The 20,478-nt window shown below is 52.5% G+C and overlaps 1 protein-coding gene across 6 annotated transcripts in view; it reads right to left on the bottom strand.

Annotated features, from left to right (window-relative positions):
- Nucleotides 1-20,478, bottom strand: part of DAZAP1 (DAZ associated protein 1) — a gene marked incomplete at both ends in the record, with an annotated part of 31,999 nt that overhangs the window by 9,543 nt on the left and 1,978 nt on the right. For 3 of the 6 annotated variants that reach the window (XM_080712353.1, XM_080712354.1, XM_080712357.1), the window contains 5 exons: nucleotides 1,977-2,025; nucleotides 3,058-3,168; nucleotides 5,960-6,025; nucleotides 6,294-6,460; nucleotides 7,177-7,217. In XM_080712353.1, coding sequence (XP_080568479.1) covers nucleotides 1,977-2,025; nucleotides 3,058-3,168; nucleotides 5,960-6,025; nucleotides 6,294-6,460; nucleotides 7,177-7,217 — 434 coding nt within the window. Of the gene's footprint in view, nucleotides 1-1,976; nucleotides 2,026-3,057; nucleotides 3,169-5,959; nucleotides 6,026-6,293; nucleotides 6,461-7,176; nucleotides 7,218-20,478 lie in introns of those variants that run through there. The other 3 variants (XM_080712355.1, XM_080712356.1, XM_080712358.1) reach the window with 2 other exon arrangements.

The raw sequence follows: 20,478 nt of genomic DNA, 5'->3' as shown, positions 1-20,478 counted from the left end.
GAAACGGAGAAGAAGGCAGCTCAGGAATGTGCGGTGACAAGATCACCAGCAAAGGACCCGGGGTTCAGGACCCTTCTGATCTGTTCTCTGAGCACACGTGTGTACCCAGGCGTGACTTTGCACACCCGCACACACTGGCAGATGTACCAGGACAGGGAGAGGGAAGGTGGAAGGAACCATGAGGACAAAGCACACAGAAGAGACACGGGCCGGAAGGGACGAAGCCCAAGAGCAAGGAGTGCGCGAGGCAGGCAAGCCGAGGCCAGCGAGCGAGCCACGGGCTGGGAACGCGCAGCACCGATCTCAACCAATTCCAACCCAGAGACGCTAGTGGGGAACACAGTACACTGTCTCCATTCAACTGAGCCAGGGAGGAGAAGAAGGGCAGAGGGAGAGAGACCAATCTTAGAGAATCAGCAAAGCCAAGAAGACAGAAACGTGCTGTCTGGAGGACCTGCTAGCCTGCCCTCTGGATCTGGCCCAACAGGGACACTCGGCAGCCCAACGGCTGAAGGCGGCCCCGGAACGTGGGTCCCTGTGCCAGGCCCGGAGCTCTCTCCATGCCAGCTCCTGCCGCTCGCCCACCAGCGTGGCCTCAGAAACACTAGCTACACCCAGTCCAGGCTGGGAAGGGACGGTCAGGAGAGCAGGCGACAGCTCTGTACAGCTGGGGTGGGGCCGGGTGCACCTAAGAGTAGCCCTCATTGCTGAGCACCCAAGTTTCACAAGATTAGAGGCGATATTCGGAACACAACACAGGTGGTGAACAACATATTAGAAAGTTGACATTTTCTCAAACAGCAGGAGTGTCTGAAGCCACAGGGCTGGCTTGGTCCGTGTACAGTGCAAGAGGCGGTGTCGTGGGTAAGGAGCCCAGGGCGGGCTGTCTAGGAACGATCTGTCAAGAGGCGGCAGCGGGACAGAAACACACTGAAACTTCGTTTACACCCCACTGGAGCAAAGCCGCTCCCTCCTCTGACTGCGGGACGGGCCTGTACCTGTGTGATATAATTTAGCACCTGGAGAAGAGAAATCTAAAGAGATATCGTTAATCACAAACAATTCACAGAGAGAAAAGGAAAACAGCTTACTTAACATTACTGTACTTTACTACGAAACACTTAAATACGTCACTAAGCATGTATGTCTATGTTAAAGTAAGACTTAACAGCTTAATCACACAGTGAGAAGTATGTTCCTTAACCATGGAGGAAGAGGAGGATGGAGGTTCAAATGGCAAACTATTCTCCAGCATGGCGGGCGCACGCTGTGGGCTGGCGCCGCTCGGCACTACGGGGTGGCCTCGCCTGGCCTCAGGCAGGCGGTGCGTGTGGGACGTGCGGCCGGCAGGCCTGCTCGCACAGCTGGCGCCAAGCGGCTGATGAACCAAAAACGAATGGGCAGCAGCACAGAGCAGCCACAAAAGGAAAGAAAAGCAAAAACGAAAACAAGAAGAAAAGGGCATGAAAGTGGGTGCGGTCGCCCGTCCCCAAGCCAGCCTGGATGTCCGTGCAGAAGCCGGGGGTGGCGCCCGGGGCCGGGGTGCTGCCGCGCCTCCTCCCACTGCCCGGCTCAAGGGGCAAAATGAGGAGAAAGAAAAAGGAAAAAAAAAGGCATGGATGGCTAAAAGGAAGCTCGGGCTGGGCTGGGCAGCGCCGCGGCTGGCACGTGAGTGGGCTGGCCACGCCACGCTGGTGAGGACCGAGATGACACAGGCGTGAGACAGGCCGAAGCACCACACTCCCCAGCACACTGGAAAACTCCACGAGAACACGCCGAAAACAAGGTGTGAGGTGGGACCTGGGAAAGCACGGCGGGCCGAATGGGGCTGGAGGGCTATGATTTGGCAGTTTGTCTCCAATTCGTCCTTCCTGAGCACCGCTCCCTATGACCACACCTAGCCTGTGTCGGGGGTGAGATAGTTTGCCATCTGAGGGGAAGGGGCACAGGCCAGGACAAACTAGATCTGCCGTTACCTCGAGGCCTCTGCTTCTCCGCGTCATAGATCATGACCACCTCGGTGACCTGGAAGGGAGGGAGAGGGCAGCGTGAACCGTGGGAGCGCCGCCGGAGTATGGGAAGTGCTAGGGCAAAGGACCCGGTGTCCCAACACAGACAGGAACAGGGCACCATCTGGCCTGGGGATGGGGAAGGCACGTGGACACAGCCCAGGAGGGGTAATCATTACTCTGGCTCATGTCCTAGCAGGGCAGGATCCGGGACCTGCAGTACCCTTCCACTCACACTTTGGATGGCCGGAGCATCCCTTCCTGGTCATAGAGAGCTGAGCCCCTGCTTTTCTCCCCTGGCCCAGTACCCTCTTGCCTGCCTGGCCACAGCAGCATAGCTCATAGCCACGCCTGCTACGCCAGGTGGTGGGAGAGGCCAGGCAGGACCACCCCCCTCAGGATGATGCCACACTCCCCCAGGCCTCCCGATGCCAGTCGGCTGAGCACCTCACACTATCGGACCCGCCAGGGTGCAGAGCTCCCATGTGATTCCCAAATCCAAGTTCCCAAGGATTTTAGTCTTTCCAGAAAACAAAACCACACTCAGGAGAGCAGGAAATGGGTCACAACATCTGCCATGCTGGGGATGCTTGAAGGACGGGACTAGCTCCCTTCCAGACGGCGAAAGTCTGAGGCAAAGGAACGGCAGGCCCCGGTCTGCAGCTTCAGGGAAGAAAAGATGCTCGCCTAGGTGGGCTGGGCTCAGGGTGGGCCTGGTCGAGGACAGTGCAGCTTCCTAGGTACAGGCTGGCACCACAGCCAAGCCGAGCTCTGTCCTCTCCCTCCAGCTAGCAGTGATGCTCCTGATTGCAACAGTTAACAATCGGAGGGCCATTTATGAGGTCAGCTCGCCTAACTTCCTGGCTAGGAAAGCCACAGAAATACTGCTGTGATCATACATGGCGTGAAGGGGAAGGCTGGGTTTTGACCTTTTACGGAGGTGAGGCCAGGGATTCAGGGGACACCACAAAGCTCCCAGCATTAGCAGTGTGCAGGTGCACCTCCGCCCCAAGGCCAGCCAGCGCGGCTGCGGTGCAAAGGAACTCACCACTCCGAACTTCTTGAAGTATTCCCTGAGCTCTGTCTCACCACAGTTGTGAGGAATCCCACCGACAAAGATCTTATTTGATTTACTGTTATCGCTCCGGGGTCCTTTCTGCTGTGTCAAGAAGGAGAGGGGTTAACTCACGGAGGGACCACAAACTTCCCCCAAACTGGGCATGCTACCATCTTTGGATCCGCTGTGAGAGCCAGCTGAAGCCAGACCAGATCACTCAGGAATGCACTGAGCCCAACGAACAACCCCAAACACTGAGCTACACTGATCCATTTCTCTGAAGACCCATGAATACAAGAACTTAGGGCATTTTTGCAAGACTGCATTTCAGAGACGTGTTAACACAAGATACCATACATCCCCCTCAGTTGCTCTGAACCACAACAGTCACAAGATATGAGAGTCCTGCGAACTGGGCGGTGGTTTAGCTCGATTCCCAGCTACTCAGGAGGCTGAAGCGACTGAAGGATCTCTGCAGTGCGAAGCTGGGGGTTTCAGAGGGGTGCGGAAAAAAGTTTCAAGGGTCACAGCTCAGCTGGGCATAGTGGCACAACGTGTCATCCCAGTACCTGGGAGACTGAGAAAGAGGATGGCAGGTTCGTGGCCAACCTCAGCAACTTAGTGAAGCCCTGTTTCAAAAGAAGAAATAAAAATTGGGCTGGGGATGTAGCTTGGAGGTAGAATGCCCCTGGGGTAATCCCCAGTGACACGACACAACACACACACACACACACACACACACACACACACGTGTCATAGCCTAGACAGCCAAGCCACCGCATAAGCACCTGCTGCCTCCCACCGCCAACCCAGCCCGATCCCCAGTGCTGGGCCTACTAGCTTTGCCCTGCAGGGTGTCTAGCGTGTCTACTCCCTCCTCCCTGCCTTCACACCTAATCTCCCCTTTATTTTTTCCAAGGATGTGTGCTTTACATTGTCCCAGATGCTTTGAATTAAGAGACTAAACTTTTGGGGGTTTCATAAGTGCACATGTAGGTCAAGAGTCATCAAGACAAGCAGTTAGAGGGCCGGGCGTGGCGGCGCACGCTTGTAATCCCCGCGCTTGGGAGGTGGAGGCAGGATTGCGCAGGTTCGAAGCCAGCCGCGCTGGCTTAGGAGACCCTGTTTCCAAATAAAAATATATATAAAATAATAGGTCTGGGAGTGTAGCCCAGAGGTAGAAGGGTTTCCAGGAACTACAGTACCCCCTACACACACACACACACACACACACACACACACACACACACACACACACACTAGTTCACAGAAGCCTCAGCTACTTAGTTGGGCCGTCTGCAACTCAGTGAGACCCTGTTTCAAAGCAAAGAATAAAAAAAAAAATAGTGCTGGGGTGTAGCTTGGAGGTAGAATGCTCCTGGAACCAAAAAGAAAAAAAAAAGCCCATTACATCTTATTTAGCTCTAAAGAAACTAGAAGAGTTAATAACCAGGCAGAACTTGATTAGATCTGGAAAGAATGGCCTGGACAGAGGCATTGTGAAGCAGTTCTAGGAACGGGAGCGCAGACTGGACGCGGGTAACGATGGGGCATCCACTTGTCAGCGAGGGCGCTATGTAGACGAGCAGACACACACGCATGCGTAGCTGGCGGAGTTCTGACAGCAAACGCAGGGAAGTACTTCGGAGTTTGCTGTGCTAGTTTTCTAACTCCCTCTCCTCGGAGCTTTCTAATAAAGCTGGGAAGAGTCTGTGGCGGGCTCCGGGCTGTGCCACGCCCTGCTGCCCAGGCTCAGTCCTGCGGAACCTCCGGGAGGCCGAGCGCGCTCCGCCTGCGCACTGTAGCTCTAGGAGGCAGAACTTGACAGAGCGCCCGCCAGCCGGGGAAAGGGGCGCTGTGGGGATCAGCAAGGCCTGGACCCTGAGCAGATGCCCCCAGAAAGCCGCCTGGCCTGCCAGCCAAGTACGGGGGGGGGGGGGGGGCACAGCTCAGAGGACCCCACGGTCACGTGAGCGTTATTAAAGTCAGTTCACCCCAGCCTTCCCTCATCTGAGGACACCGTGAGGGGAGAGCCAGCCATGACGGGCAGGCGGTGGGCATCTGGTGGCTGCAGCAAGTCACCCGGCCAAGGAGAGAGCTCAACAGTGTGTGGGGTGGGGGACATGCCTCGGCCACACAGGGGGAGTCAGGGGCAGACGTCAGCGGGGACAGAAACAAAAGTTCCTGATAAGAAATGGCATGATCTTCATTTTCTCCTTAAGGTAGTCTATTAATCTCTTCAAGCTGGGCGTGGTTGTGCACGCTTGGAATCCCAGCATCTGGGAGGCTGAGACAGAAGGATCGTGCATCGCCTCACCTACTACTTAGTGAGGCCCTTTGCAACTCAGTGAGACCCTACTTCAAAATAAAGAATAAAAAATAGGGCTGGGGGTGTAGCTCAGAGGTAAAATGCCCTGGGTCCCATCCCCAGGACTGCAAATAAATAAATAAATAAATAATAAAATAGGAAACCAGGCGTAGGGTCACACACGTACAATCCTATTACTCGAGAGGCCAAGGCCAGAGAATCACAGGTTTGTGGCCAGTCTCAGCAACTAGTGAGGCTGTTTCAAAATAGGAAGAATAAAAAACAGGGCCGTGGAGCTTGGAGGTAGACTGCTCCTGGGTTCAAACTCTAGTGCCACACATACATGCGTACACACACAGATTAGGACTGGGGGCATGGCGCAGAGCTAGAACCCGAGGTTCCATCCCTAGACCCACAAAAACAGAAAAAACAAATTCCTTGGCTACAAGATAAAACACAGCACAGGTAACTCTCAACTGTTCCTAGATGACTTCTGTTACTCTTAGTATGCAAAAGCAGCAGAAAAAGGCATATTTCCCCTTTAAATTTGGACAAAGAGGAGGACACCCAGCCCAAGCCCCTTACCCATCCTTCCTTCGGCCGTGTTCGCTCTGGCTGCATCCCCCGCGGTGTGCATGGCTTCGGGTCAATCTGCAGGAAGTTTCAAACCAGCCCACTGTGAACATGGGCTATTTTCTCTAGAAAAGAAGGCATTCCCAACAGCAGCCGGCTGCACAGCACGCTAGCCCACACCTGCCACTCAACTCAGCCCAATTTTAGTCCCAAGAGCCAGTCCAACCCTTTAAATGAACCCACGGTAAAAGAGACTCTAAAATAAGCATCAGAGTTCAATGACAGAGTGAAGGCAAAGGAACGAAAAGGAGAACCCAGGCAGCGGAGGAGGAGGCGAGGCACTTACATTCCGGCCGTCCAGGGTGTGTGGTCTGCTGGCCAGCACTGTCCCCACACAATTTGGGTCTTTAAATTTGACAAACCCAAAACCACGGGACTGGTTGGTTGTTTTATCTTTCATGATCACACAGTCTACAACTTCGCCATACTGGGAAAAGTAGCTGCGCAGAGTCTCTGCTCAGAGATTGGGAACAAAAACACAAACACACACAAACCAGGGCATTAAGCAGCCACATGGCACAGCTGGGGTGTGTGCACGCACCCTGTGGGTGCACACACGCACGCGCAGTCACGTGCTCTAAGCCAGGCCCTCAGCCTTACCTGGAAAGGCCTGTGGTGGGCCACCTGGGAACTAGCCTAGCAACTAACTGCCGGGGTTTAGGAAAGAGTCCAGGGAGGGACGTGCAGATGAACAGGGAATTCTACATGGCAGGCATGTTGCGTCCTCGAAAATTAAAAAGGGGCCAAGTGATCACAGCAATGGCAAGAGGTGACATTCTGACTCCACAGGACAGAGAGCAAAGCTCAAGGGAACGAAAAGGTGCAACTGAGACCAGTAACCCAGGAAGGCTGCCTTTATTACCAACTCTGCCCTGCTTGACCTGACTCGGCGATCTCCCCAGCAAAACCCTAGCCCTCCACCCCAAGTGCGCAGTTCTGCCTCCACAGCCTACATGTGGCTTGGAGCCTGCACACTAAGTTCTCCCCTGGAGGAGAGATTAGCACCAAGTTAACAGTTTCAAAGCAAACACGCACGCTCTCTCTAGCCCCGGCCAACTCCCAGTCAAATGTCCCCTGCCCAGAAGTCACAACAATGTCAAAGGAATTGAACAAATTCAAGACAGTAGCAAGAAATAAGGCCAAATGGCCCAGGGGCCTGCAGCACCTACCTTGCGTTGTGCTCCAGTCCAGGCCGCCCACAAAGAGCTTCCTGCAATTCAACAAAAGACTCAGAATCAACTTGGTTCTCACCTCAGAACACCCCACCCCAGCATGTCAGGCTGGGTCGGATTCCAACACAGAAGGGGCACGTGCGAGCCTGCTCCTTACTGGAGCACAGGAGCTCGGAGCAACAGGACAACGGTCCTGTCCACACTGCTCGCAGCCATGAGAAATGACCTGTCACAGAACCCACCACACAGTACCAGGAAGAAAGCATCCCGGTGACATCAATCACCACCGCCTATACAAAGCCATGTTACTTCCAAGTGGGGCCTAAGAATGCCTTCCTGCTCTCGCAAATATGAGGGGAGAAAAGAAAAAAAAAAAAAAAAACCTGAGAAAGCTAGATATACACAGTAAGCTAGAGGAAAAGCAGACACCTGAGACACCTGTCCGCTGGGTGTGATGGCACACATCTGTCATCCGAGTACTTGGGGGGAGGCATTTGTGACAGCCCAGAGGCTCAAAGTCACCCACTGATGGGCGTTGCCTGGGGTCTGCCTTTGGTTTTTGTGTGACATACAAAATGCCCTTGTGAGCCCCCTCCCCATACTGGGGGTGGAGCCCAGGGCCATTCTACCTCCAAGCTACACCCCCAGCCCTACTTTTTAGTCTTTTTTTTTTTTTTTTGGCGGGTCTGGGGATGGAACCCAGGGGCATTTGACCTCCGAGCTACACCCCCTGCCCTATTTTTTATTCTTTATTTTGAAACCGGGTCTCACTGAGTTGCAGAGGGCCTCACACAGTAGCTGAGGTTGTCCACGAACCACGATCCTCCTGTCTCAGCCTCCCGAAGGCTGGGATTACAAGCGTGAGCCACCATGCCCGGCTTAGTCTTTATTTTGAAACAGGGTCTCACTGAGTTGCAAAAGACCTCACACAGTAGCTGAGGCTGGCCGTGAACCATGTTCCTTCTGTCTCAGCCTCCCGAATGCAGGGATTACAAGTGTGCGTCATCACATCCAGCTTGCAAGGGCCAGGTGTGTGTTTGTTTTTGCGGTACTGGGGATGGAACCCAGGGACATTCTACCTCCAAGCTACACCCTTAGCCCTATTTTCTATTTATTATTATTATTATTATTATTATTATTATTAGTTGTTGTTATTACTTTGGTGGTACTGGGGATGGAACCCAGGGGCTTTTCTACCTCTGGACTATACTCCCAGACCTATTTCTTTTATATTTTATTTGAAAACAGGGTCTCACTAAGTTGCCAAGAGCGTCACTAAGTAGCTGAGGCTGGCTTTGAACCTGTGCGATCCGCGTCTCAGCCTGCCAAGCGCTTCTATTCTTTATTTTAAGACAGGGTCTCACTGGGTTGCAAAGGGCCTAAGTAGCTGAGGCTGTCTGTGAACTGTGATTCTCCTGTCTCAGACTCCCAAATGCTGGGATTACAAGCGTGTATGCCACCATGCCCAGTTGCGAGGGCCTGTTTAAAAAAAAGAAAAGAAAAAGAAAGGGCTGGGGTGTATCTTGAGGTAGAATGCCTCTCAGTTCAATCTCTAGTACAACAACAAAGACACCCGTCCCACTCAGGATTCCAGCTGTCAGGAAGGGTATCCTGTCTTCACGAACACGGTCACCAATGCCCCCGATTCGCAGCTGGCGCCCCACACCCACATCCTCACTCCAAAGAAGCCAAGTGGCCGCTTGGAACAGAGGCATGGGCCCTTTCATCAAGACTCCTGTTTCCAGCTTTCCCGCTTCCAACAGGGTTGGACGTAGCCAGGGTGAATGAAAACAGCCAGGAGCAAATGCTCCGTTGGGCTTCGCTGGAGCCAGGGCCTGACAGGAACTGCGCTTACCTTTTGTCATCACAGGCACACCTGAGACATGATGGGGCTCAGACATCATTCAAGATCCCCAAACAAGCCAGACACTGGCGCACGCTGGTAATCCCAGTACTTGGGAGGCTGAGACAGGAGGATCGCAGGTTCATGGCCAGTCTCAATTAGCGAGGCCCTCAGAAATGTGAGATCTTGTTTCAAAATAAAGAATAAAAAATAGGGAAGCCAAGCGTGGTGGCACATGCTTGTAATCCCATCACTTGGGAGGCTGAGACAGGAGGATCGCACAGGTTCAAAGCTAGCCTCAGCTACTTAGTAAGGCTCTCAGGAATTTAGTGAGACCGTTTCCAAATAAAATATAAAATAGATCTGGAAGTATAGTCCAGAGGTAGAAAAGCCCCTGGGTTGTACCCTCAGCATCACAAAATAAATAAATAAGTAAATAAAAATTAGTGCTGCTGGGGGTGTAACACACACTTGTCAACCAGTACTTGGGAGGCTGAGACAGGAGCGCAAGTTTGCGGCCAGCCTTAGCAATTTAGTGAGACCCCGTTTCAAAATAAAAGACAAAATAGGGCTGGAGACCCAATACTTGGGAGGCTGAGACAGGAGGATCACATATTCAAGGACAGCCTTAGCCAAGTAGTAAGACTCTCATCAACCTAGCAAGACCCTGTTTCCAAATAAAAATAGGACTGGGGGTGCTCAGAGGTCGAATATTCCTGGGTTCAATTCCCAGTGCCACACATACACACACACACACAGGGCCAGGGAGCTGGGCATGGTGGCCACTTTACCACTTATACCCCTAACCTGCCCTTCTTTTGGGGTACTGGAGATCGGATCCAGGGGTGCCCTACCTCTGAGTCTCTTTTTATTTTGAAACAGGGTCTTGCTAAGTTACCACACTCTGGCCTCAAACCTGTGATCGTCCCGTCTCAGCTTTCCAAGTACCCGGATTACAGGTGTGCACCACTGTGCCAGGTCCTTTTTCTTTTTGAGACAGGGTCTCCCTAAGCCCCCCACAGTAGCCTGGAACTTAAACGCTCCTTCCTCAGCTCCAGAGTAGCTGGGACTCTAGGCAGGTGTCACCACATGCAGCCACACTGGGCTCTGAGACAGTTACTGCCCGTCAGCACCCAAGAGAGCTTGGAGCCAGAGGGCGCTTCACCAGCCACACAGCTCCTGCGGGGAGCTGCCAGAGAGCCCTGCAAAGGCTCTGCACCCAGCTCTCAATCCCAAGACAGCGGGCCTATGCAAATGCCAGCCTCGCTATGTCAGCTCTTGTGTTGAAAAGGGTCCACCACAGCAAATTTTTTGTAATACTGGGGATTAAACCCAGGGGCATTCTACCTCCAAGCTATGCCCCCAACTCCATTTTTTTTTTAATTTATTTTTGGCCGGGTATGGTGGCGCATGCTTGTAATCCCCACACTTGGGAGGCGGAGACAGGAGGATCGTGCAATGTTTGAAGCCAGCTGTGCGTGCTGGCTTAGGAGACCCTGTTTCTAAATTTAAAAAAAATATAAAAAATAGGTCTGGGAGTGTATCCCAGAGGTAGAAGGGCTTCCAGGAACCCCAGTACCACACACACACACACAAATTATTTTGAAACAGGGTCTAAGTTGTGGAAGGCCTCACTAAGTAGCTGAGGCTGGCAGCAAACCCGCAATCCTCCTGTCTCAGCCTCACAAGTACTGGGATTACAAGCGTGTACTACCATGCCTGGTTCGTTGCTACTTTTTTTTTTTCCTCTAAAAAAGGGGAGTTAAGCCGGGCGTGGTGGCGCACACTTGTAATCCCCGCGCTTGGGAGGCTGAGACAGGAGAATCGCACGGGTTCGAAGCCAGCCTCAGCTACTTAGTGAGGCTTTCAGCAACCTAGTGAGACTGTTTCCAAATAAAATATAAAAAAGGTCTGGGAGTCTAGCCCGGAGGTAGAAAGCCTCTGGGTTCCACCCCCAGTACCACCAAAAAAAAAGGGGGGGAGTTAATGTTTAGTATAAGAAAACAAAAAACTTCACCAGAAATGCACCCACTACCCCCCCTTCAAAGTGTCACATAAACCGGTGACCTCGCCCACTCCCTGCATGTTGAAGCAACTGGAAAGGACAGAGCCGGCTCAGGCCTCCTTGGAGACAGAGCTGTAGGGACGCGTTCCAAGGGAGACATGCTGACCAAGCAGTCACAGGAAGCCCAGGTTTAGGCCTCATTAACTTAAAACCATGCGTCTCCCACGCAGTCTGAACTGGGCCACAGAGTGCGAGGCCAGGCCAGGTCTTGCTGCGCCCCACTCCTCACAGGCCCAGTGTAGCCCTCTGTGGGAGGGCTGCTGACATCCAAGGAAACCAAAACAGCAAAACCCCTCCACTGAGAAAGGCCAGCTCGCATTCAGCATAGCTTCAAACAAAAGGTGGCGAGGTGGTGGCGAGCGGGCGCTCCCTCCAACAGCATCCTCCCCTGCAGCAAGGAACTGGTCAGACCAGTCCAGGCTCTGAGCCTCATTTAAATTTCAAAACTTAGTATTACGGGGAAAGGCTAGGGATGCTGTTATTGGCAAAAGCAACAAAACTAGGACAGAATTTAAGGGTCAGAGAATACTGTGGCGTCAGGTGCTGTGTTCATTTAAGAGGATGTCTTTGATCCGGGCGTGGTGGGCACGCTTGTAATCCAGCATTCTGGCTTAACTCCCAAAACAGTTCTAGAAAGAATGCACACAGAGCATACAGAAGGCGCGGCAAGGCGGACACGTGCAACAGGGTCAACATTAGCCAGCAGCAATGCACCAGGCAGAGAACACCATGGGAATGTCCGCTACTGTGTAATTTTCCTGTAAATCTGAAGTGGTACACACCTGTGAGTGTGTTTACTGGAGACTGAACCCAGGAGTGCTCTCCTTAGCTACCCTAGTCCTATTCTATTTTGAAACAGGGTCTTGCTAGGTTGCTGAGGCTGGTCTTGGGCCTGTGATCTTCTAATCTCAGCCTCCCAAGTACTGGGATTACAAGTGTGAGCCACCCTGCCCATCAAATATCTATCTATAATTTTTTGGGGGGTGCTGAGGATTGAACCCAGGGGCATTCCCCCAAGTCCTATTTTTTTTATTTTGAAACAGTCTCACTAAATTGTGGAAGGCCTAAATTGCTGAGGCTGGCTCTGAACCTGCAATCCTCCTGTCTGAGACTCCCAAGTGCTGGGATTACAACTGTGCTCCACCACACCCAGCTTGTGATTGACAATTTTAAACTATGAAGACTTTAATTACTAAGAAAATGACATAATTTCAGTGTATCTGAAACAGTCTCATCACTCATGAAACCTGACAGACACAGGAGGTACTTCTGGGAACTCTGCACCACTTGCTCTGAGGGGAAGAAAACTCCCACCGGCATGTGCGAAGAAGGCCCTCCATGTTTGTCTGTCCTCTACGTCTGCTCAGAAGGGGCCCCCAGTGAGAAGGAAGCCTCCTCCCCAGTCTACAAGAGGAAGGCTCCAGAAGGTCCCACAGAGCAGATGTGCCTCTCCAGGGAAGAAACCAACTCCAAGGGTATGCCACAACGTCCAACCTCTGAGCCTCGGTGCTTTAGTTAATAAGAAGGCCCTGCTGCCAAGCCACCAGAGGTGAGCGCGAAGCTGAGGCCAGGCCAGGCCTTGGGCGTGCTGTTTCCTAGACCAGCTTGCTAGTGGCCCAGCCGCTGCTTTGCACTCATCAGCAGTGCCCAGCTTGCTCAGACTAAGCCCCTGGCACTGGGTTGTCAGGGTGTGAAGGGGGTACTTAGGAGCCGGACTACCAAGATTAAGCGATTAGCACAAAGCTGTCCTCCCAGGCTGCGCCTCTGCGGGGCCCATGGGTGGGGGCCACGGAGCAACAGTGGCCTCTCTCAATGGGAAGTCAGGGGAGTCAGCTCGGTTTCCCTGCGTGGCCCAGAGTTAGGGCTGCCGGTCCCACCGATCTGACCAATGTGTCCTGTGCCAAGCAAGCGTGGCACCCAGGCTCTGACCGTCAGAAGCCCACTGGCTCTGTGCCCCAGAATACTGTGCCCTGAATACTCAACACTGGGTTCTTAGCCCATGGCTTCTATGTGGAAAGGGCTCTGCAGCAGTGGCCCATGGCACTCGGCTAAGAGTCCTCCTCTTCTGCAGACTAAAACCGAAGCCTGTTTGAAGGTGACTTCCCTGCTTCTGCTGTGAGCTTTAGGGAGACCACACGGAATTCATGCCAGAAGACTATCACTAAGGGCTTCCCTGGCCCTGGCTGACCACAGAGAGCTCTGGTCTTTTTCTTCTGAACATGAACAAACAAAGCCAACACGTGGCCCTTCTGGCCCTCCAGGTGGAGGCTCTGGGACTTCAACTCGCAGTGTGCAGCCACTCCTTGAACCTAGTGACCTGCAGTCATTTCTCCAGAGGGAGGGAGGCAGGCTCTAGGAAGATGCAGAGCGCTGCCCAGGCACAGCCCAGCTGTCCAGTGTGGCTCCTGACACCTGAGGAAAGGCACTTCCCCCTCCTGCAGGGGCGCGTGACACGGGAGAAGCCCCAGGACCGTACAGGCGGCGACAGGCTGCCCTGAGTACTATCACGTAAGTGGCCACCCACCTAAATCACCATTCACAGCTCTCGCGTGACTTAAACACGTACAGTGGCACAACCACTTGTGACACCTTCCCAAAAAACAGGTGCCACAGGCTGGGCCTGGATGAAAAGTACAGATGACAGAGCTGCAACGGGCAAGAGACAGTGGGCTCTGTCCCAGCCTCCGTGCCCCCTGGAGAGCGAGGCCTAGGACGCCCCCGCCTAGCTCTTTCATTCTGAGGTGATCCTGTAGGACCACAGTGCTCCCATGGAGTAGGGGCGCCCCTGGCTGGCATGGGGGAGCCAGAGTGCTGGCTTTTTTTTTTCTTTTGGTGGTACTGGGAATGGAACCTCTGAGGCATTTTACCTCTGAGCTAAATCCCCAGCCCTATTTTACCTTCTTTATTTTGAAACAGGGTCCCACTAAGTTGTGGAGGACCTCAGGAAATAGCTGAGGCTGGCTGCGAACCTGCGATCCTCCTGTCTGAGCCTCCCAAGTACCAGGACTACAAGGGTACCCGGCTCAGTGCTGGCTCTTTAAGCACATGGCCTACTTCCAGTCAAAATCAGCCAGGTGAGAGCCAGGCGTGGTGAAGCACACTTGTAATCCCAGTACTTGGGAGGCTCAGACAGGAGGATCACACAGGTTTGAAACCAGTCTCGAAGCCAGCCTCAGTTTCTCAGTGAGGCTCTCAGCACTCAGACCGTTTCAAAATAAAATATAAAAGATAGGTCTGGGAGTGTAGCTCAGAGGTAGAAAAGCCCCTGGGCTCCACCCCCAGTAACACACACACACACACACACACACACACACACACGCACGCACGCACACACGCACCAGCCACACATGATGCCACATGCCTATGATTCCATACTTGGGAGGCTAAGACAGGAGGATCCCAGGTTTGAGAACAACCTCACCAAGTGGTGAGACTCTCATCAACCTAGCAAAACCTGTTTCAAAAATTAAAACTAGGGCTGGGGGTGCAGTTCAGAGGTCAAATGCCCCCCCCCCACCCGTTCAGTCTTCAGTACCAAACACATACAAAACATCAAACTAAAAGGGAAGTCAGAAGTATATTCCCTAGTTCACGAACAATTTTGCAGGATTCGAACTAGCCCAACAGAGGAAACAAAGCCTGAAACCAAAAGCAGCAAATGTGGGCATCCACTGCAGCCAGGCCACAAGGAGCAGATAACAGGGCTGCGTGCGCGGACACAAGCACACACCCGGCCAGAGCTGAAACCACAGAGGTCAGCACAGCCCCCGCGCAGAGGTGACTCGCAAAGGCGGGAGGCAGCAAGACATTTCCAATCTGTGGCTCACTCCAGGCAACTGCCACCGAGGGGCCTTGGTGTGTGGATGTGTGCAGCAGCCATGACGGGCTGCTCCTGCAGTGAGGTGGGTGGAGGCCAGGAAGCTGCTCGGCCTCCTGCAATGCCTAGGACGGTCACTCCAGAGAATGATCCAGCCCTGTGTCCGCAGTGCGTCCAAGGAGAAAGGGGAAGATCTTTCTAGATCACTCCAAAATAAGACGGGCATGGGGGGACACACTTGTGATCCCAGTACATGGGAGGCTGAGACAGCAGGACTGCAGGTCTGCGGCCAGCCTCAGCTACTTAGTGAGAGCCTGTTTCAAAATAAAGAATAAGCTGGGTGTGGTGGGGCACGCTGGTAATCCCAGCATTTGGGAGGCTGAGACTGGAGGATCAGGGTTGAGGATAAGGGTTTGCGGACAGCCTCAGCTACTTAGTGAGGCCCTCTGCAACTTACTGAGACCCTGTTTCAAAATAAAAGGAAAAAAAAAACAAGGCATGGGGTGTAACTCGGGGGTCAAATGCCCTTGGGTTTCATCCCAAGACCCTGCAAAAAAAAAAAAAAAAAAAAAAAAAAAGAATAGAAAATAGGGCTGTGGCTGTAGCTCAGAGGTAGAATGTCCCTGGGTTCCATGCCCAGTACTGCCAAAAAAAAAAAAAAAAAGAAAAAGAAAAAGAAGTCAGGTGTGGTGACACACACTTGTAATCCCAGCATCCAGGAGGCAGAGACTGGAGGATCGCGGTTCGAGGACCACCTCAGCTACTTAGTGAGGCCCTTCGCAACTCAGTGACATCATTTCAAGAATAAAAAAAAGACTAAAAAATAGATCTGGGTGTAGCTCGGAGGTACAAAGCCCCTGGATTCCATCCCCTGTACGGTACAGTAAAAAAAAAAAAAAAAAAAAAAAAAAAAAAAAAAAAAGGCCGGGCGTGTTGGTGCACACTTGTAATCCCAGCATTTGGGAGGCTGAGACTGGAGGATCACGGTTCAAGGACTGCCTCAGCTACTTAGTGAGGCCCTCCGAAACTTAGTGAGACCCTGTTTCCAAACAAAGATTAAAAAAAAAAGAGGACAGGGGGTATAGCTTGGAGGTGCAATGCCCCTAGTTTCCATTCCCAGTACCAGAAGAAAAAAAAAAAAAAAGGAAAAATAAAAACTAAAAAATAGGGATGGGGGTATAGCTCAGAGGTAGAATGCCCCTGGGTTGCATCCCTAGTACTGCAAAAAATAAATAGTGCTGGGGGCATAGCTCAGAGGTAAAATACCCCTGGATTCAATCCCCAGGACTGCCAAAAGAAAAATAAATAAATAAAAATAAAGAATAAAAAAAAAAAAAACGGGCACAGTGGTGCACACTTGTAATCCCAGTATTTAGGAGGCTGAGACAGGAGGATCAGGCAGGTTCAAAGCCAGCCTCAGCTGCTTAGTGAGGCTCTCTGCAACTTAGTGAGACTCTGTTTCCAAATAAAATAAATGCGAAAATGTTACACGAGCAACCCAAAAAGGTCATCTCTGCTTTCCACACACATTAGGTTTCCCAACATGGTTAGAACAATCTCTGAAACAGATCTGCCCTGCTTGAGGTCACAGAGACATCAAAAAGCACATCCTAAGCCCAGTGTGGTGGCGCACACCTGTAATCCCAGCAATGGGAGGCTGAGACAGGAGGATGGTGGTTTGCTGACAGCCTCAGCTACTACTTAGTGAGGCCCTTTGCAACTCAGTGAGACCCTGTTTCAAACAGTAAAGAATACTAAATTGTGCTGGGAGTGTAGCTTGGAGGTCGAATGCCCCTGGGTTCCATCCCCTGCACCTCCTCTCCACTCCCAGCCTCCCTGTGGGAGCTCAAATTCAAGGGTGTCTGCTTTCAAAGCCAACCCAAGCTTAACGTGAGAGGTTGAGACAGGAAGATCACAGGTTTGAGACCAGCCTCAGCAAGGCCCTGTTTCAAAATAAAAAGTAAGTCAGGCATGGTGGTGTATACCTGTAACTCTAATACTTGGAAAGCCCAGACGGGAGGACTGCAGGTTTAAGGCCAGCAACTTAGCGAGACCCTGTTTCAAAATAAAATATAAGACTGGGGGCTAGCCTGGAGGTAGGATTTCCCTGGGGGCACCACGAGATAAATAATGAGGCTGGGGTGTAGCTAGGAGGTGCAATGCCCCGGCTTCAATTCTAAGAACTTGGTGGGGGCACTCCAAAACAACCAAGCTCTCTGCCTGGGCGCTACTCACTGCAAGAACAGCGCTGCTGTGGGCTGAGTGAGCACCAGGGTCGCTCCTGCTGGACAAGTGTCGAGGGGTACGATCTCTGAGAGGTCTGCCAGAACCCGCGTGGCCGAACTGGTGCCTTTTTCACAGGAGTGGGCTCCCGACATAAAGGACGAGTCCGAGCTCTCCTGGCCCCTCCCTCCCCTGCTCACCCCACTGCCAGGTGCCACCTTCTGCCAGTCATGATGCCACAAGAAGGCCTCACCTGATATGGCCGCTAGACCTTGGCCGGCCAGTCTCTAGAACTGGAACAAACCAAGCTCTGTTCTTCAACAACTGCCCAGCCTCAGAATTCTGTCACAGCCGCACGACGCTCAGAGAACCTTCTCGACACTTGTCTTCTGCAACCGCCCAGCCCAGAGGGAGCCGTACCACACCCCGAGGTCTTCCACCAGGACTTTCCTTGAAGATGGCCGTGTCTATCTTACCAGGCAGATGGAGCTGCTGAATGTACCGCCGCAAGCCGTGCACACGCTCCTTGTCCCTGGGGCGGCGGGACACAGCAGCCTGCGCTCTCGAGGTGACTACTCGGAACCTTTTTTCTTTTTTTTTTTGTGGTACTGGGAATGGAACCCAGGGGCATTTTGCCTCCAAGCTACACCCCCGGCCCTAGTTTTTATTCTTTTTATTTTGAAACAGGGTCTGAGTTGCAAAGGGCCTCACTAAGTAGCTGAGGCTAGCTGCGAACCACGATCCTCCTGTCTCAGCCTCCCAAGTGCCAAGCCTGCCCCACGGCGCCCGCTTGCTCAGAACCTCTCTGTCCACCTGCAACGTGGGCACGAGTCTCCAACTCCTACCCACTAGTCGCCAGGCACCGGCAGCCACGCCGGGCATGGACGACTGTGTCCAAGAGTCTCAAGGGGAGGGACCGAAACTGAGGGTGACTTCCCTAGGGCCGGGCAGGGCAGGCTCAGACCGTGCCACCCATTGTCCTGGGCCCACGCCCGCCCACCTGGTGCACGGCGCTCAGCACAGCTAGTAAGGAGTGTGCCGCACATGAAGCTCTCACTGTCTCCACAGCTCCGTGTGCCCTCGAGAGCCAGGCCTCGGCCTTCTTAGGCTGACTGAGAACCAGATGCAGAAAACACTGGAGCTGAGCACAGTGACACAGGTGGGAGGCCGAGACAGGAGGACCACAGGTTTGAGGTCAGTACACAGCAACACAGTATGTTTCAAACTAAAAAATAAAAGAGGGCCAGGAGTGGGGGCGCACACTTGTAAGCCCTGCACTTGGGAGGCCAAGACAGGAGGATGTGGGTTCGTGGCCAGCCTCAGCTATTTAATGAGGCCGTTTGCAACTCAGTGAGACCCTGATTCAAAACAAAGAATTTTAAAAAATAGGGCTGGGGGTTGTAGATCAGAGGTAGAATGCCCCTGGGTTCCATCCCCTGGCGCCATAAAATAAATAAGTAAATAAATAAATAAAAATAGGGCAGGGTTTATACCTCAGAGGTGAATGTTCCTGGGTTCAAACCCCAGCACCACACACAAAATAAACACTAAACACACTCAAGGTGCCTCATTCCACTTCTGCTCTCACATCTGGTTCTTCTTTTCAGACCCAAACTCAAAGCGAAGCTTCTGAAAATAATGTCCCTTGACCTCCTTCCCACAGTGCTTCTGACCTAAGTGCTCAGGACACCGGGTCCTGAGGCTGACCCCGGAGCCAAGCCATTTTGTGCAGACCGCTCAGCAGGTCCCTCAGTCTCCCCTCCGCTTCCTTCCCCTCACCGAGAAGACAGACACGGTGCTCTGGCCAGAAGCAGCCGTGTCACTACAGGAGGTGCAGCCCCTTCCTGCACACATGCACGCGAGGCCGTAGGGAAGTGTGTTTCTCCAGGGACACATGGAGCCTCAAATCCTGATAGTCTGCCTCCCAGATAAAAAACGAAGACATACCAGGCATGGCAGTGCACGTTTGCAATCCCAGTACTTGGGAGGCTGAGACAGGAGGATCACAGGTTCATGGCCAGCCTCAGCTACTTAATGAGGCCCTTCCTGACTTAGTGAGACCTTGTTTCAAAAGAAAGAATAAAAAACAGGGCCGGGTGTGTAGCTTGGAGGTAGAATGCCCCTGGGTTCCATCTGCCCAAAAAAAAAAAAAAAAAAAAAAAGAAGACCTGCTTCAATCTGAGCATGCCCCGCCACACTTTCACCATCAGTCAACAACTGCGGTCTCCTCACAGGAAACTGCCAGGGACCTGTTTTCAGAGAGTGTAACAGGGTCACAGGCACTTTCCTAATGTTTAGGCCAACTGCATACAGCAGGAAGCTCAAAAGTAGACCCAGGAGCTGGGTGTGGCGGCGACCCTTGCGATCCCCGCGCTTGGGAGGCTGAGACAGGAGGACGGCAGGGTGGAGGAGTCTCAGCAGGTAGTGAGATTCGTCAACTCCTAATTACACCTTATTTCCAAGTAAAAATCAAACAGAGCTGGGGGGAGGGACGTAGCTCAGAGGTGGAATGCCCTGGGTTCAATTCCCAGTGCTATAAAAAAAAGAAAAAGAAGAAAGTAGACCTAGGACTTCCCCACAACGTGGGAACAGGTTTCCCATATACGATGCAGACCTCTTAGTGTTTCTTGGCTACAGATTTCTCCTTTCAAAGGAGCAGAAACTTCTGGGGCTATCTATGACTTAGAGCTGTAAGGCTTAGAGTGTAGTTCAGTGGTACACCTGCGTGGGATGCACGTAGCCCCAGGTTCCATCCATCTCCAGCACCATTAAAAAAAACTTTAGGCACAGCGATGCGCACCTGCAATCCCAGTACTTGGGAGGCTGAGATAGGACTGACCGCAGGATCAAGAGCAGCCTCAGCGATTTAGCAAGACCACAACTTAGCAAAACCATTTCAAAATAAAAAGGGCTAGGGGTGTAGCTCAGAGGCAGAATGACCCTGGGATCAATCTCCTGGACCACCAAAGGGGGGGATGCTGGGAGTGTAGAATGCCCGAGCTCACCCCTCAGTATCAAAAATAAATAAACTTTAAAACTCAGGTCATGAATGCCAGACGTGGTGGTACATTAATCCCTGCGCTTGGGAAGCGGAGATAGGAGGATCGCGCAGGTTCGAATAAGGCCTCGCTGGTTTAAGAGACCCTGTTTCCAAGTAAAATATAAAATAAATAGGTCTGGGAGTGTAGCCTGGGGGGTAGAAGGGTTCCATCCCCAGTACCACCAAAAAAAAAAAAAAAAGGAAAAAAAAGAAAAAAAAACCCCTCAGGTCATGAGCTGGGTGTGGTGTCAGGCACTTGTAATCCCAGCATTTGAGAGCTGAGACAGGAGGATCATGGTTTGTGGTCAGCC

Source organism: Muscardinus avellanarius (assembly GCF_963383645.1).
Source record: "Muscardinus avellanarius genome assembly, chromosome: 16".
Taxonomy (NCBI): Eukaryota; Metazoa; Chordata; class Mammalia; order Rodentia; family Gliridae; genus Muscardinus; species Muscardinus avellanarius.
This window is presented reverse-complemented; position numbering and strand designations above follow the sequence as displayed.